We start from the raw sequence: 15,332 nt of genomic DNA on the forward strand, positions 1-15,332 counted from the left end.
CCCAGCTTCAAATAATCAGGCAGAATACGAAGCCTTGATCGCAGGATTGAAGCTGGCTGAAGAGGTCGGTGCTATGAAAGTGATGGTATACAGCGACTCCCAAGTGGTGACCTCCCAAATAAGTGGGGAATATCAGGCAAAAGACCCAAATATGAAAAGGTACTTGGAAAAAGCCTCGGAGCTCCTGGGGCGCTTTGTAGAAACCGAGGTGAAACACATAACTCGGGATCTAAACAGCAGAGCAGACGCCCTATCCAAGCTAGCAAGTACCAAGCCAGGAGGAAATAACAGAAGCCTGATTCAAGAGACTCTCCAGGAACCTTCAGTGGTAAAAATGGAAGACACACTAGAAGTCTTTGAAGTGGTCGGATTAAACCTCGGATGGATGAACCCCTTAGTCGAATACCTAAAATTCGACATCCTCCCTAAGGAGGAAAAAGAAGCCCAAAAAATCCGAAGGGAAGCGCAACACTATACCTTGGTGAAAAATGTTCTCTATAGAAGGGGGATATCAACACCATTGCTAAAGTGTGTACCGACCTCAAAAGCCACCGAGGTGTTGGAGGAGGTGCATAGTGGAATCTGCGGGAATCATCTCGGAGCCAGGTCATTGGCCAGGAAAGTGATCCGAGCAGGATTCTACTGGCCAACCTTACAGAAAGATGCCACAGAATTTGTGAAAAAGTGCCAGCCATGTCAAATGCATGCAAATTTCCACGTGGCTCCCCCAGAAGAGCTCATTAGTATCACTTCTCCATGGCCCTTTGCAAAATGGGGAATGGATTTGTTAGGTCCTTTTCCCCAGGCGCCAGGACAAGTTAAATACCTAATAGTGGGAATAGATTACTTCACAAAGTGGATAGAAGCAGAACCACTGGCCACCATCACTGCACAAAGAAGTCGGAGGTTCCTCTACAAAAATATAATCACAAGGTATGGGATACCTTATTCCATTACCACAGATAACGGAACCCAGTTCACCGACTCCACCTTTAGAAGCCTGGTAGCCAGTATGAAAATTAAACACCAGTTCACCTCGGTGGAACACCCACAAGCCAATGGGCAAGCCGAAGCAGCCAACAAAGTCATTCTGGCAGGGCTGAAGAAAAGGTTACAAGAGGCGAAAGGAGCTTGGGCTGAAGAGCTCCAACAAGTACTATGGGCTTACAGAACAACCCCCCAATCCGCCACTGGAGAAACACCCTTCCGACTAGTCTATGGCGTAGAAGCCATGATCCCAATAGAGGTCAACGAGCAAAGCCCAAGAGTGATTTTCCACGACGAGATCAGGAATATACAGGGGCACAAAGAAGAGCTCGACTTGCTCCCTGAAGTCCAAGAAGAAGCTCAGATAAGAGAAGCAGCGTTGAAACAAAGGATGACTACAAGGTACAACAAAAAAGTCATTCGAAGGAGTTTCACCCCTGACGACTTAGTCTTAATCAGAAACGACATTGGAGTCAACAAATTGGGGGAGGGAAAACTCGCTGCTAATTGGAAAGGACTATACAAGGTCAAGGAGGTCTTAGGAAAAGGCTATTATAAGGTGACCGACTTAGGCGGCACCGAGTTACCAAGGTCATGGCATGCTTGTAATATGAAAAGGTACTACAGTTAAAAGCGAACTCTACTCCCTGATGTACTCTTTTCCCAGCTTCATGATTTTTTCCCAGAATCAAAGGGTTTTTTCTGAAGAAGGGTTTTTAACGAGGCATCATAGTAGGGACTAAGGGAAATAAATTATCAAAAGCCCTTAGTAGCAATAAGGTACCTCCTCGATTAATAAAGATCTTTTTCATCTTAAATATCTCTTTTAAATTCCCTTTTTTATTTTCTTTCTACGAAACGCGCCGATTTAAGCTCGACAAAACGTGAAAATCCCATGAACCGACCTAGATGGTCGTCAGGATAAAACGACGAGGTACAAGTCGGCGTAAAGAGGCTATAGAAGTCGATCATGATAAACTCGGAAGCAATCTGACTCATAAGTCGGAAAACGAAACCGAGTAAAGTTAAAATGAATCGCAAAAGTAGCCTAAGTCACGAAAAACTCAATAAAACAAAATTGAGTACTAGGAATAACAAAAAGAGATAAGGAAAAACTAAGAAAAAATAGTAAGGCTGCCTTGAGAATCAAGGAAATTCAGAAAAGCAGGCAAGCCCCAAAGAAAAGGTTTTTCTAGAAAAGATCAAAGAGTCAAAAGAACCACGAACAGAAAAAGCATGCGCGCATAAGGTAACTCAAAACCCTTATCCAAAAAAGGGTACTTATTTTTTAACCTACAAAACCCTTATTAAAAAGGGTATTATAAAGTGTTTTGTTTACGGCCTTAAAAGGCCAAAAAATTGTTCAAACACTACCAAAATAAATAAAGAGTTTAAAGAGGGGCCCACAGGCCGGGCCCCAATAGCCAAAATCACTTTTTAAGAGGATCACCACCAGCAAAGTCAGGGGGAACGCCAGGAGCAGGAGTCGAAGAGGAAGTCGGAGGAATGGTAGAGGAACTCGGAGCGTCCTTAGAGCGAGGAGGGGACTCTATGATCCTCTGCCCCCGAGTCTTTAAATCAGACTCAGACTCCACCACGGGGACAGGAGGATCCACGATGGCACCATCAATAACAATCTTATCAGGATCCAAAGGAGAAAGGTCCAAGTCAGGAGCAATAACTCCGACCTGTTCCTTGAAAATCCTCCAAGCCTCGTCAGCACCATCCGCAATAGAGTCCTCCAACTCGGTATAGGCCTTCCGAGCATTCAGCAAGTCATTCTTTACAGACACAAGATCAGCAAATAAACTGTTGTAGCTGGCTTGCGCTGCTTTCCTCAAATCCATCTCCATGTTACATTGGGCTTGAACCTTCTTCCCCTTCTCCCGGAGGCTGTCTCTCTCCTCCTTCAGCTTGGCAACTTCCCCCTCCAACTCCCTCTCATGATCCTGATATATACGAAGCCTACCTTCCAGCTCCTCGACCCTCGAGGTCGTCCCTAAAAAGCTGATAGGAGTCTTCTCAAATATATCTAAGAGTTTGCCACAAACCCCCGCCGTCTTAAGACTCTCCTCAACCACAGTGGTGAGGTAGTGCCGAACAGAAACATCATCCATACTCATGCGAGCATGAGGATAAATGTTCTTCCGGACGAACGCAAGAGCGTCTGCCTCACCAGAAACGCCAGACTCTAGGATCTTGCGCTTCTTTGGCTCTGGTTCGGGAGTAGGTCGGACGGGAGGGGGTGGCAGAGAGGGAGCAGAGGAAGAAATTACAATGGGTTGAGAGGGAGTCCCAACATTCCGAGGAGGAGGAGGAGAGACAACTGCCCTAACACCACCAGATCTGGCTCGAGACTTGGCCTTGGCTTCCTGAACCCTCTGGTAAGACTCTTGAGCGTTTATCTTTGCCATCTCTGCAAAAACAAATTGGTAGCTAAAAATCAAACAAGTCGGTAAAAGAAATCGCAAATCGGAAATAAGCGAGAAACACAAAAAGCTACCTAATTGTGACTGGACAAAGGTCGGCGACCCCTGGAGAAATTTTTTAGTATCCAAGTATGGGGCCCTCCCCCACACTTCTCGGAGGAACCCCACAATGGCTGCTTCTACCTCATTTAAGTCGTCCAGACCATATTTCTCGCAAGGGGAGGCCTCCAGCCAATATAAAGGAAATCGGGGAGAAGAATGATCATCCAGGAAAAAGGGGTGGTGACCCTCTACAGCTTGCACTTTGAAAAAGTAGTTCTTGAAGTCATGAAAGGACTCGTCAAAAAGGGTAAAAAGTCTCCGACCTTGTATGGCTCGGAAGGACACCCACTGTTGCTTATTATTTAGCCCACTAAAGGGCTTGGTCATGTGGAAGAGGTAAAAGAAAATCCTCAGAGAAGTCGGAAACTCTAGGGCCTGGCTGATAAATTGATAAATTTTTAGAAAACCCCAAGAGTTGGGGTGAAGCTGGGTGGGAGCAACCCGGCAATGACGCAATACAGACATTTCAAACTCTGAAAAAGGGAGAAAAACGCCCAAACGAGTGACCATACTCTCATACATAAAAAAGAAATGAGGGTCCGTCTCGTCGGCCCTCCCGAAGCAAACCCGGTCTTCCGGACCCGGGACTACCAACTCGTACTTCGGCTCATCTTCCTCAGAAGCGCAAATTCTATAGTGAGTACGAAGGTGGGTAATAAATTCAGTATCAACCGAGGGCTCCTCCCCTAGGATCGTAACATCAACCCACTGGGAGAGAGCATCTACGGAAGCCATTTTCTTTTTCTTAAAAAGGGTGACAAGAAACCTACAAAAGAAAAGGAAAATCAACACACGGTCTCTAAGGGAAGGAGTACGGAACTAAAGCCTACAAACCAAATCTACCCACAAGATAAAGACACGCAAATAGAACGCATATTACAGAAGGGGAAAGAACTAACCTTTATCCGGAAATAGGGGTTGGAAGCAAAAGCCTTCGAAAACGCAAGAATGCAGCACGAACGAATGCAAGGGAAATTTGAAAGATCGCAGAAACGAAACAACGAAAGAGAGGGAAAGTATTTATAAGAACGTTAGGGGCATAATGGTAAAATTGGGGCAATCATTAATGAAGATGCACCGTTACCAAGGCCATTAAATCCCTACGCACGCCCCTAACGGACACGACGCTTGATTAGACGTAACTGTCAGAACCAAAAGGTCACGAAAAACCACGTCGGTTCTTAAACCATCACGTCGGTCCTCTTGCAAATCGGCCACAACCCCGAGTTGAATACTCGAACCCAACTCTTAAAAAGAAATTGGGCTCGAGTAGGGGCACTGTTCATACCCTGGCCCAATAAATAGGGCCCAAGATCTAAGCAAAGAAGCCCAACCCAAAGGGTTGGCCCTCCTCCAGTACCAGCCTTCGTCCCAGAAGTCGGTACTAAACACGACCTGCTCCAAAGAAGTCGGATACGAGGGTTAGCTGGCAGATAACACTCATTCAAATGAGTAACTGCCCCTAGAAACTCTCTAACCACTTCATAGAGCCATATCTTAACCTCCCTAAGATATGGGAACGGTTATCCACCTAAAAAGGTGGCACTACTTCAGCGGTGGTTATTGGTTCACCACTATAAATACCCTGACTTCCCTCAGGTATCACTAAGTTCCAATACATTCTCAACTTGCTCACACTCTTGCTAACTTAGGCATTGGAGTGTCTTTGCAGGTACCACCCCCCATTCTTCCACACGCACAAGTCGGACGGAGGAACACCGAGTTTCAGGTTCACTCAATAGTCACCTCCCTCACGCGTTTGGGCCAACCAACGTCATCCGGCCCACTAATCTCTGGTTACCCACCGTAACAAATAATAATAATAATAATAATAATAATAATAATATGAAATCTTTTAAAATATTTTATGTATATGATAGAAAAATAAAATAAAACAAATAAATGTGTATGCATAGTAAAATCATATTTCTAAACAGAACCGAATGTCTAAATAGTACTGTGCATATGAGTAGTACCATACAAAAGAACGATATCATATACCAATTTTTTTTAAAAAAATTTGCCATATCATTTAGAGATTTTGAAATTTTTAATAAATTTAAAATAAGAACATAAATATTAATATTTTATTAAATATTACATTCAAATACATCATACGTGAAAAATAAATGCATAAAAAATAAAATTCAACAAGAAATAAAGTTTTTACATTATTTTATGATATAAATATTTAGAAAAATAATGAACCCAAATATTAAATTTTTTTTATCATTAATTAAATGATTAGTATTTTCTTTAAGATCCCCAAAAAAATCAAATACTTGGTACTGAGTGATGTAATGTTTAGCAACACTCTTAGAAACAATTTGTTTTTTTTTTTTTTGTCATTATTTTAAAAATGCTTGATAAAGATCAACTAAATACTTTAGAGTACAACATATACGTAACTAATGGCCTTTTTCACTACAATGGGAATATTAATTCTCTGTTGTCTTATTTGTGCTTGTTTGGGCGCCATTAAATCGATAAAAAAGGATATTTTTTCAATGAAAAAATATTTTTTTTATTTTTTAGTGTGTTTGACAAATTTCTAATAGTAAAAGTAAAAGTAATAGAAAAATCAAAAAAATATTTTTTTTGAGAAGTTATAATTTACATCTTTTTTTCTTAAAAAAATATATTTTTCACATAATAAATGAACAAAAAAGTATTTTTATCTTATTTTATCCAAACATAATTGATAGATAAAAAGATCTTTTTACATGAGATATCCAAATATAAAATCACTTTTATTTTTGTTAAAAAAAAATATCTTTTTCGAGAATGACGTACAAACAAGCAATTTGTCCATTATTTCTCTTTATTATCTCACTTCGAGCGAGTTCTTTTCTTCTGGTGAGTTCAGATAGTTTAGTTTCACTATCACTTATAATAAAATATTTAATATCCGTATTAAACAAATAAGTCTCTAATAAATTTTTTATAATACAATTAAATTTTAAATATCATTGTAAAACAAATTAGTCCTCCATACAAAAAGATCAATATATCTCAAGAACCCCTAAATTAACAAAAATTTATTGAAAATCAAAATATACAATTTCAAATTTTTTAAGAACCAAATTAAATGTTTACTCTCTTGTCAATAACATGCGCTTTTTGGTATCATCTTAGTAATTTATCGTTAAGTTACTAATATTTTCCTCCTTATACCTTGTATTTAAACTAATTAGTCAATTCCTTTTTTTTTCCAAGTGTTGCGCGCAATCATTACACTTGAAAAAGGCAAGTGGTTTAGGTGACGGTTTGCAAAATGCAAATTGGTGCACCGATTCCAACAATGCCCAACAAATTCTGAAATGATTTGGGGATCCTTTCAATTTTTTTGGAGAGTGAACTATTAATTCGGTCTCTGTCCATTTTTAAGAATGACAATGTGACTTCTCAAAATAAAATTGATCTACTTCGGTCCCTATCCTCTAGTTCCGTCACACAACGCAGTTCCTGTGCGTTATTTTCCGGTGAGACCTGACGAAAAATGCTGAGCTGTCACGTTTGAAGCGTGACCTGTCACATGAGCTAGATGACGTGTTCATTCAGTGGCTAGGTGGACAAGTTCAAATGGACAGGGGCTAAATTGTCCAACTCTTTCACCCTATAAACGACGTCGTTCGAGCGGGAATTAACGTTTCAGTTGCTTCTGAAACGTGTTTCCATAAAACCCCATCCTCCAGCCTTCACATTTACAAGAAAACCCAGCAGGAAGCATGAGCAGCAGTAAAGAACCACCGTCGAGTTCCATTGATGGGAGTGGAAGATAAGTTTTTAAAGAGGAAGGCAAAAGTGCTCTTAGCGTATCTGTAGGAAGTGTTGGTGTGCCGAAGAAGAAGAAGAAGTTCATTGCTCCACGATGCCGTTGTGGGGCGCATGCGATACTGTTTCTCTCCTCAACAGAGCAAAACCCTAACAGGTTATTTTATAGATGTCCACACTTCAAGGTAATTTGAAATTTAATTTAAATTTCTTTGATTTTAACTCCTTGTGACATCTTCTTAGCTATGGGTATATTCTATAGAGTTCAACATCGCATTGCAAATTTTTTGCATGGTTGGATGATTATGTTGCATTATTTGAAGTGTTACCCAGAAATTCTTCTTTTATGGAGGGTTGGAAGCTAGATCAAAGTCAGATACCCAATGCTGCTGTTGTTGATGCTGAAAAACTCAGGGAACTAGAGGGTAGAGTGACTGGGTTAGAGTTGGAACCTAAACATTGTAATACCAATAGTGGTACTAGCTGCGTTAATGTTAAAGCTGTGGTTATTGTTTTTGTATTTGGAATTGTGATATCCAAATTTAAGGCATTTGGCTAGCAGGAAACATTATGTGATACTAGTTTTAAAGTGTATGTTTTAAAAAGTGTATGTTGTTTAATTTTTAATTTGTGTTGCTAACTTCAGAAGTATGTATGTTGTTTCAGATGAGAAAATGATTTTATTCAATGAAAATAGTCTGTTACTAATTTGATGCATTCTAGCAGCATGTAGTTACACAAATTAATCAATGAAAAATGTTAGATAAAGAAACACAAAAGATGTTTTATATAAAACATGTACACAAAACAATCAATCATGTCCTTGTTCAGCATAAAAAAAGGGACAACATATAGCCCTTTAACAACAAAAAGAAGGCCAACATGTAGCCTTAAACCCAAAACATCTTCCAATTAAATCTAGTAGAGTTTCAAACTAACTTAAACATGCATACATACACTTTCAAATAAAGCAAAGTTTTTCCTAAATTTGTAAACACCAACATCAAAATAATAACAAAAAGAGTTCAATTTGATATCATCTATGTCAACAGCCACGCAACAGACATCAAGTTTGCCTCGGAGGTCTAAACTCAGGGGTAGGAATGAACTTCGATGAAGTCTTAATGAGTTTCGATGCCACCCAACCCCTATCGGCCATGTTGCTACCATAGTCTTTAGCACAGGTGTGCTCATCTATCAGAGTTTTCACCTGGAAACACCTACTAGCATTATTCCATGAGGTTAAAATCAACCATGGACAATCCTCAGTAGCACATGCTGCCCTTAGCCTATGCTTCTCATTTTTTATGTATAACACATCCTTTCCCTCAAATATAAAATAGTCTTTCAAAGCCTTCTTAAATAAGTCCATTGTTGGGAACATCTGACCAACCTTAAACACTACCTCTCCATACTCAGTATCCTCACTAAAAGAGTCATATGCTGTCCTTCCCTCATCCTCAGAAGAAACTGGGCTATTAAAAGCCTCACTCTCATACTCATATGGTTTCTCATAATCACTATCCATCTCCACATCAGTTGGGACTGAGCTTGGGTTACTAGGCCCATCACCCATACTAGGACCCTCACCTGATCCACCTACAGGCCCATGTCTCTTCTTTGTTTGTCCAGCCCCAATACTTGGTCCCAGCCCATTATTTTGACCCTCTATCCCCTCCTTGCCAGATCCATCTCTTAAGATATGCCTTCTTCTAACACCGGAATATTTTTTAGAAGTTCTCTTCTTAGCAGTTCTTGGTGATTGGCTTGGCCTACTACTAGATGAACCACCCTTCTTACTCTCATTCTTCTTAGGTGATACTATTTTTTTAGGCACACTATAGTCTTCTTCTTAGTTCTTTTATCCTCATCAGTACTCTTATCTTCAGTTTCATACCCAGCAGCCTCATTACTCATCTTCTTCTTTGTTGAAACTCCTTTTTTTGGAACCTTTTTCTTCTGTTTTTTTTCTTCCTCATTACTGCTATCATCTGCCTCAAATCCAGGAGAAGGAGGCTTGTAAGGCTCATCCTCTGTTGTCTCATATCCATCATCAGATGATATGATGACGATGAATCCATCACAACAGTCTCCCCAGCCACATCTTCTTCAACTACTTCAGGCATATCCACATCGTGTTCAAAATAGATGTATAGCTCATCAGTTTCCTTGTACCTCAGCTTACCCTCCCTCATCTGATTAATTTCTATATCTCCTCTAGTTACATGAAGTCCATCTTCCATATTAGGTTCTCCCATATCAAGCCAAAACATCTGCTTATACTCCCGGTAACCCAATTCTTTAAATAATTCAATGAAGTCAAAGAAATTTACGTAATCCAAGTCTAAAGGGGAAAACCTCTTCACTTTACCATGCAAGTAGCATAGAACACCCTCAGAGTTTCTGACAAATCTTCTCCCATGGTGAAACACAGGAATGACCATATATTCATACATCTGCAATAAACTCTCCCTAACAATAAAAATGTTTTCACAAGAATGACCATCATTGTATTATTTATTTTTTACAAAAATGCACAAAAGTTTAGGGTTATTTAAACTTTTCCATAACCAGGACCACAAAGGGTTGCAGACAACAATGGTGCGTTGTCAGAAGGAGAATCAAAATGTTGGACCACACAAAGCACAAGGGACAAATACTATATAGAAAATCACTAACCTGGATTGTGTGAAGCGTCGTCACAGGATTCCGTCCAGCTCCATCAACAACACCACCAAACTGCTGTCAATTATGACGTCGTCAGCACCCTTGTAAGCAGCAACGTCAGCTCTTCCCTCCACCAACCCAGCATCCACAGTGGTCTCGAGAAGTGAGGAAGCTTTTCTCCTAGGATTTTCTTGTAAATGTAAAGGCTGGAGGATGGGGTTTTATAGAAACACGTTGTTTCAGAAGCAACTAAAACGTTAATTCCCGCGCAAACGATGTTGTTTATAGGGTGAAGGAGTTGGACAATTTAGCCCCTGTCCATTTGAACTTATCCACCTAGTTACTGAATGAACACATCATCCGGCTCATGTGACAGGTCACGCTTCAAACGTGACAACTCAGCGTTTTCCGTCAAGTAGGGACCGAGTTGGTAGTTTACTCTTTTCCTCAATAGTAGTTTATTTGTATTTAACCGGATTTAAGTAGAAGTTTGGAGATTTGTAATATTTTTTTTTCTTGTTGATAATCAACAGGACTAACACCCCAAGAAAAAAAATGTAAATAGAAATGGTTCTAGGAAACCCTGAAATCAGCACAAAATTGAGCAGAAGATTTGTAAGACAATTTCTAACCAATTATAATGAATAAGTTGCGTTGTGTGCGAACCCCAATAAAATAATGCAAAAATGGTTAGTGTCAAATTTAATCATATTACAAACTCCCTTTATAAAGGAGCCAAATCAGTATTACCAAAGAAAATAAACGCTAATGGATTTTATGTCTTTAACACCTGAACCTTCAATGAATGTAATTATCAATATACCCATCTCAATCCAACCAAGCATAAGCTAAATATATTTAAATCCAAACCCTGAACGTCAACGAGTACTAATCAGCAATAGTAAGATCAATGTCAACCCTGAAATCATCTTCCACTCATTTCAGCCACCACCGATACAGCAAAACTTCGCCTCAACTGAGTAGGGAATGTTAAAATGGCAAACATATATTGTGTAGAAAAACAGATTCGACTGCATGTAAAGCTCCCCACTGCATACTCTACAAACACTCCCCCACCAAACTTACTGCCCATAATGATAAAGATGTAAAAAGAAACTCCTAATATGTTAGCCACCGCCATTACTAACACCAATCAACATTTTACAACCCCTATTGATGTGGTAATAATTACCACCACCGTCTCCCTCGATGATTAGCATAACTGTTCAAAACAATGATGGCTAGGATACTAGAAGGGAAAGAGTAAATTGAAGACAATAAACTTAAAAGAATTAAAAAAAAGTGGGGGAGGGGAGAAAAATGATTCTATGGGTGTACATCCGCACCTAATCTCTATGTATAGTTCTATTGGGTGGTGGTAATCAATCCCATGCACTGGATGCCCCGGGACCATATGCTCCACCATATCCACCAGATGCCCCATATCCACCGCTGCTGTTTCCAGCATTGTAGTAATCAGAACCACCCCTATTGAAAGAACCTTCTCTTCGAAAGTCTCGGCCACCAAAACGCCCTCCTCCCGATCGACGGTTCCTACCTCCAAATGAAGATCGAGCAGCATACCGTGAGAGCCATGCGGGCACTTCTTGATTTGCTTCCTGCATTAGTTCGGCTAAAGATCTTGCAAGGGAGGCATTGTTGTCATTAAAGAATGCAGTTGCGAGGCCTTTCTTTCCAGCACGTCCTGTCCTTCCAATCCGGTGTACATAGTCATCAATATCATTTGGAAGGTCAAAGTTAACCACATGGGCAACATGAGGAATATCAAGACCACGTGCAGCGACATCAGTGGCAACCAATATGGGTGTGTTCCCACTCTTAAATGACCTTAACGCCATTTCTCTTTCCTGCAGGCATTCACAAACAGCTAAGTATATATACAAATCCCAAGCATACAAAAAAGGTATAACACAACCAATACAATTCTCACCAAAAAAAGAAAAATAACTAGCATACGAATTTGATGTAAAGACTTTCAAACTAATTATTATAACAAGTTGAAAAGGAAGTCAGCTTTCACAAGAGAGACAGCAAAATAAATGCAGCCTTCACCTTCATACAAACTAATAATAAATCAGATGTCGGTCTGAAATATACATGTTTACAACGGACTAACCTGCTGGGTCCTGTCTCCATGAATAGTAGTAGCTGGAAAACCATTCATGCACAACCAATGTTCCAGTGCATCGGCTCCCTTCTTTGTCTCCACAAAAACTAATGTCAAAGCTTGCTGCATTACAGGAAATCAAGCATGAAATAGATTTAATCTCTAGTGAGTCATTTTTCTAGAGTTTAATATAAAGTTCAGAAACTATACAATCCAAAATCACAGTAGTTCATCCATCAGAGGTAACCATCACACCTGAGAGAGCAAAGACAAAACGAAAAGGAGTAGAAATGCACTTTCTGTGAAATCAGAATATGAGATAATACCTTTCCTTGAACACCATTTGCTCTCTGTGCATGAAGAAGGTCCATAAGATGACTTCTCTTGTCAGACTCCTGAACATACTCGACTCTCTGGACAATTAAATCGGTACTTGACCCAACTCTTCCAACAGCGAGAAAAATGTATCTTGACAGGAAATCGGAGGCTAGTCTCTGCATGTCAACCATAAATTACAACAATAATTCAGATATGTTCACAACTGAGAGAGAGAGAGAGAGAGAGAGAGAGAGAGAGAGAGAGAGAGAGAGAGAGAGAAAATATATGTTTCTCAGATAAGCAACGCCCCCAAGTCCTACAATACACTAAAAGCATATCTTGCTAACATAGATAAAAGGTCTTCCAGAAATTTAAAGAATGAACTAAACCTGTATCTCTTTAGGAAATGTGGCACTGAATAGCATAGTCTGTCTTACACCTGGAGGGGGCATATCCATTTGTTCAACAATCTTCCTTATTTGTGGCTCAAAACCCATATCCAGCATCCTATCTGCCTCATCTAGTGCAAGATATCTGATCATCTGAAGTGAAACTCTAGCTCTCTCCAGCAAATCTACCAGTCTTCCAGGAGTTGCGACAAGAATGTCCACCCCCTTCTCAAGATCTCGTAGCTGGAAAATTCATAACTTATTAGTGAGATATAATATCAGATACTAAATGTTCATACTGCCATTGATAAGTAAGATATTTCATTATAGGCTATACAGCATCTAGACTCTAGCCTACAAATTGGATCAATTCAGCCAAATTTGCAGCAAGAACAAAAGCACACCAGCTACAGTGACATGTTTATAAAATTTCCAGATACTCTCAAACTATGATTGGTAATTTATGGCTTAATCAGCACATCTTCACATTTCCAAAGAAACTGTAGTTCATAAACACTCATACCCTATCTCATTAGGTGGAGAACATAGATCATTCAATGGAGCAACTACGACAAAAATTGAAGCATCTCAAAAATAGCATCAATAGTAGCATAACTAATCCTAGGTAAAAGAGAACAGAGAACCAAAAAAAGATAAACAATTGCAGAGAAACCTGATGGTTTATTGGAGCTCCGCCATAAGCAACAACCACCTTAACCCCTGTTTGATATGCAAACTTCCTAGCCTCTTCATGTATCTGAAACCAAATCACAACATTTCCCATATATTTTCACTGCAAAACTGCACCAAATTTAAATATGTCACAATACATAGTCAATATAATCAACTCACTTGCATTGATAGCTCCCTAGTTGGTGAGAGAACAAGGGCAAGTGGATAAACTGTACGCACCCCGCGAGGTGGCCTTTGCACAGGTTGGCCCCTCAAAATTCCACTGATAATTGGGAAACAGAAAGCAGCCGTCTTTCCAGAACCAGTCTGTGCACAGGCCATCAAATCCCTTCCAGCAAGGGAAATTGGTATGGCATGCCGTTGAACAGGCGTCGGCTTAACATATTTGCACCTCATTATATTAAGATTAAGCGCTTCACCCAAGTCAATTTCAGCAAATGTATTCACAGGTGGTGGCACATTATCCCCGCTTGTCTCCACCGGAATGTCCTCATAGGCATCAAAATTTATCCCCGAGTTCTCTTGCTCATTAAATGGTTGCTCCGTATCATCCTGATCTCCAAATGGATTGACCTCACGGTCCCTTCCGCGATCCCAACCCGCACTTCTGTTCCCCCATACATTTCCTCGGCCACCACTGCTGCCAACCCCAGAACGGTTCTCGGCACGAGGTGCACCCCAACGTGATCCAGCATTAGCTGTACCAGCCCCAGAACCAGAAGTTGTACTGCCACTATACGGAGGGGCAGGTGATTCAGCCAAAGGCCGCCGGTTCCTCAGATGCGGAGGCACATAAGTAGACCTTGAAGGAGGTAAACTGTTACCAGTTCCAGCATTATTGACTGAAGTACCAGCACCTGCGTTCTCAGCTGCAGTATTCGCAGCCAAATCAGCCCATGAAGCTCGCATAGTCAATCACAAACAAGGGGAAAAAAAAACACTCCAAAAGAAAGCCCTTTTCTTCCTTCGTGTCCTTAGTTGCCCAAATCAAAACCCTCGATAGAAATAGAAAAACCCTAATCAAACCCTGCAATACAACGAACCCAAATCAGCACCTAACAGAAACAGGAACTATAATTCAATAACGCAAGCATAGAACAATTGGGAAAAAGAAAAGGGTATAAATATGCACAACAATGCTGGTGTCCACATTTATGAACACGAAAACAAAACGTAGGGCGAGTTTCAATACCCTAAAAACGGTGCAAAAAGATGATTGGATAAGCAAGGTGATCTAGAATGGGGAAGCAAAAGGCAATGCAGCAAAAGGAACAGGAGTTTGAATGAATAAGGAGGAGAAGAAGAGAAGGAACCTGTATCTGTATTCTTGAAACTTGAGAGATTTATTAAAACCCTGAATTGGAAGGAAGGAATATTGGAAAGGGAAGATGGAGAAACCCTAATTCTGGCTTCTATGTATTTGGAGACACCACGGAGAGAGCGACACACAACCTTCAAACTCGCATACAAAAATATCTTTTCTGCCTCTTGATGCGGCGTGCGGCCCCTCTTATTGTTTCATTTAAATTTAAATTTAAATTTAAATTCAACAATTCTTATTCGAATTCAATTTATTTTTACTCTCAAACATTTATAAGTCACCGTTTTCAAATGAGTCTATGCACAAAAGTGGTTAGTTGGTTATTAATGATATATTTATTCGCTACTCTCACTTTTTGTTTTTAAAAAAATTAATAATTAAACATTTCCTTCTTTATTTTTTTGGTTTTTTAAAAATTTTTTTATATTCTTTTAAATTTAACCAGTAGAATCTCTCTACTAAAAGTAGAGTGTCTCGTAAGAGAAAAATACGTACGAGTTATAAAACCTTATAGCAAAAGCTCT

General features: G+C 39.9%; 1 protein-coding gene across 2 annotated transcripts; it reads right to left on the reverse strand.

Moving 5' to 3' along the window:
- Positions 1-10,613: 10,613 nt before the first annotated feature.
- Positions 10,614-15,106, reverse strand: LOC107624628 (DEAD-box ATP-dependent RNA helicase 37). Of its 2 annotated transcripts, none has more exons than XM_088485664.1 (7): positions 14,801-15,106; positions 13,647-14,514; positions 13,468-13,551; positions 12,795-13,037; positions 12,414-12,581; positions 12,097-12,210; positions 10,614-11,827 (listed from the first exon to the last, which is right to left on the reverse strand). In XM_088485664.1, the coding sequence occupies exons 2-7, from the start codon at positions 14,394-14,396 to the stop codon at positions 11,342-11,344; spliced, it is 1,845 nt and encodes a 614-aa protein (XP_088341790.1). In that variant the 5' UTR covers positions 14,397-14,514; positions 14,801-15,106; the 3' UTR covers positions 10,614-11,341. The 2 variants fall into 2 exon arrangements, with proteins under 2 accessions (XP_088341790.1, XP_088341791.1); XM_088485665.1 differs by having other exon boundaries at positions 14,680-14,970.
- Between the last annotated feature and the right edge of the window lie 226 nt (positions 15,107-15,332).

Source organism: Arachis ipaensis, chromosome B4 (assembly GCF_059453495.1).
Source record: "Arachis ipaensis isolate K30076 ecotype BB chromosome B4, ASM5945349v1, whole genome shotgun sequence".
Lineage (NCBI taxonomy): Eukaryota > Viridiplantae > Streptophyta > Magnoliopsida > Fabales > Fabaceae > Arachis > Arachis ipaensis.

What these genes read in the sequence shown, in the direction of transcription:
- LOC107624628 (XM_088485664.1), bottom strand. Translation starts at nt 14,396, where the DNA reads ATGCGAGCTTCATGGGCTGATTTGGCTGCGAATACTGCAGCTGAGAAC. An exon ending in CAAATGGTGTTCAAGGAAAG is followed by an intron (nt 12,211 to 12,413) that starts GTATTATCTCAT and finishes CCTGTAATGCAG; the next exon opens with CAAGCTTTGACATTAGTTTT. An exon ending in ATGGAGACAGGACCCAGCAG is followed by an intron (nt 11,828 to 12,096) that starts GTTAGTCCGTTG and finishes GAATGCCTGCAG; the next exon opens with GAAAGAGAAATGGCGTTAAG.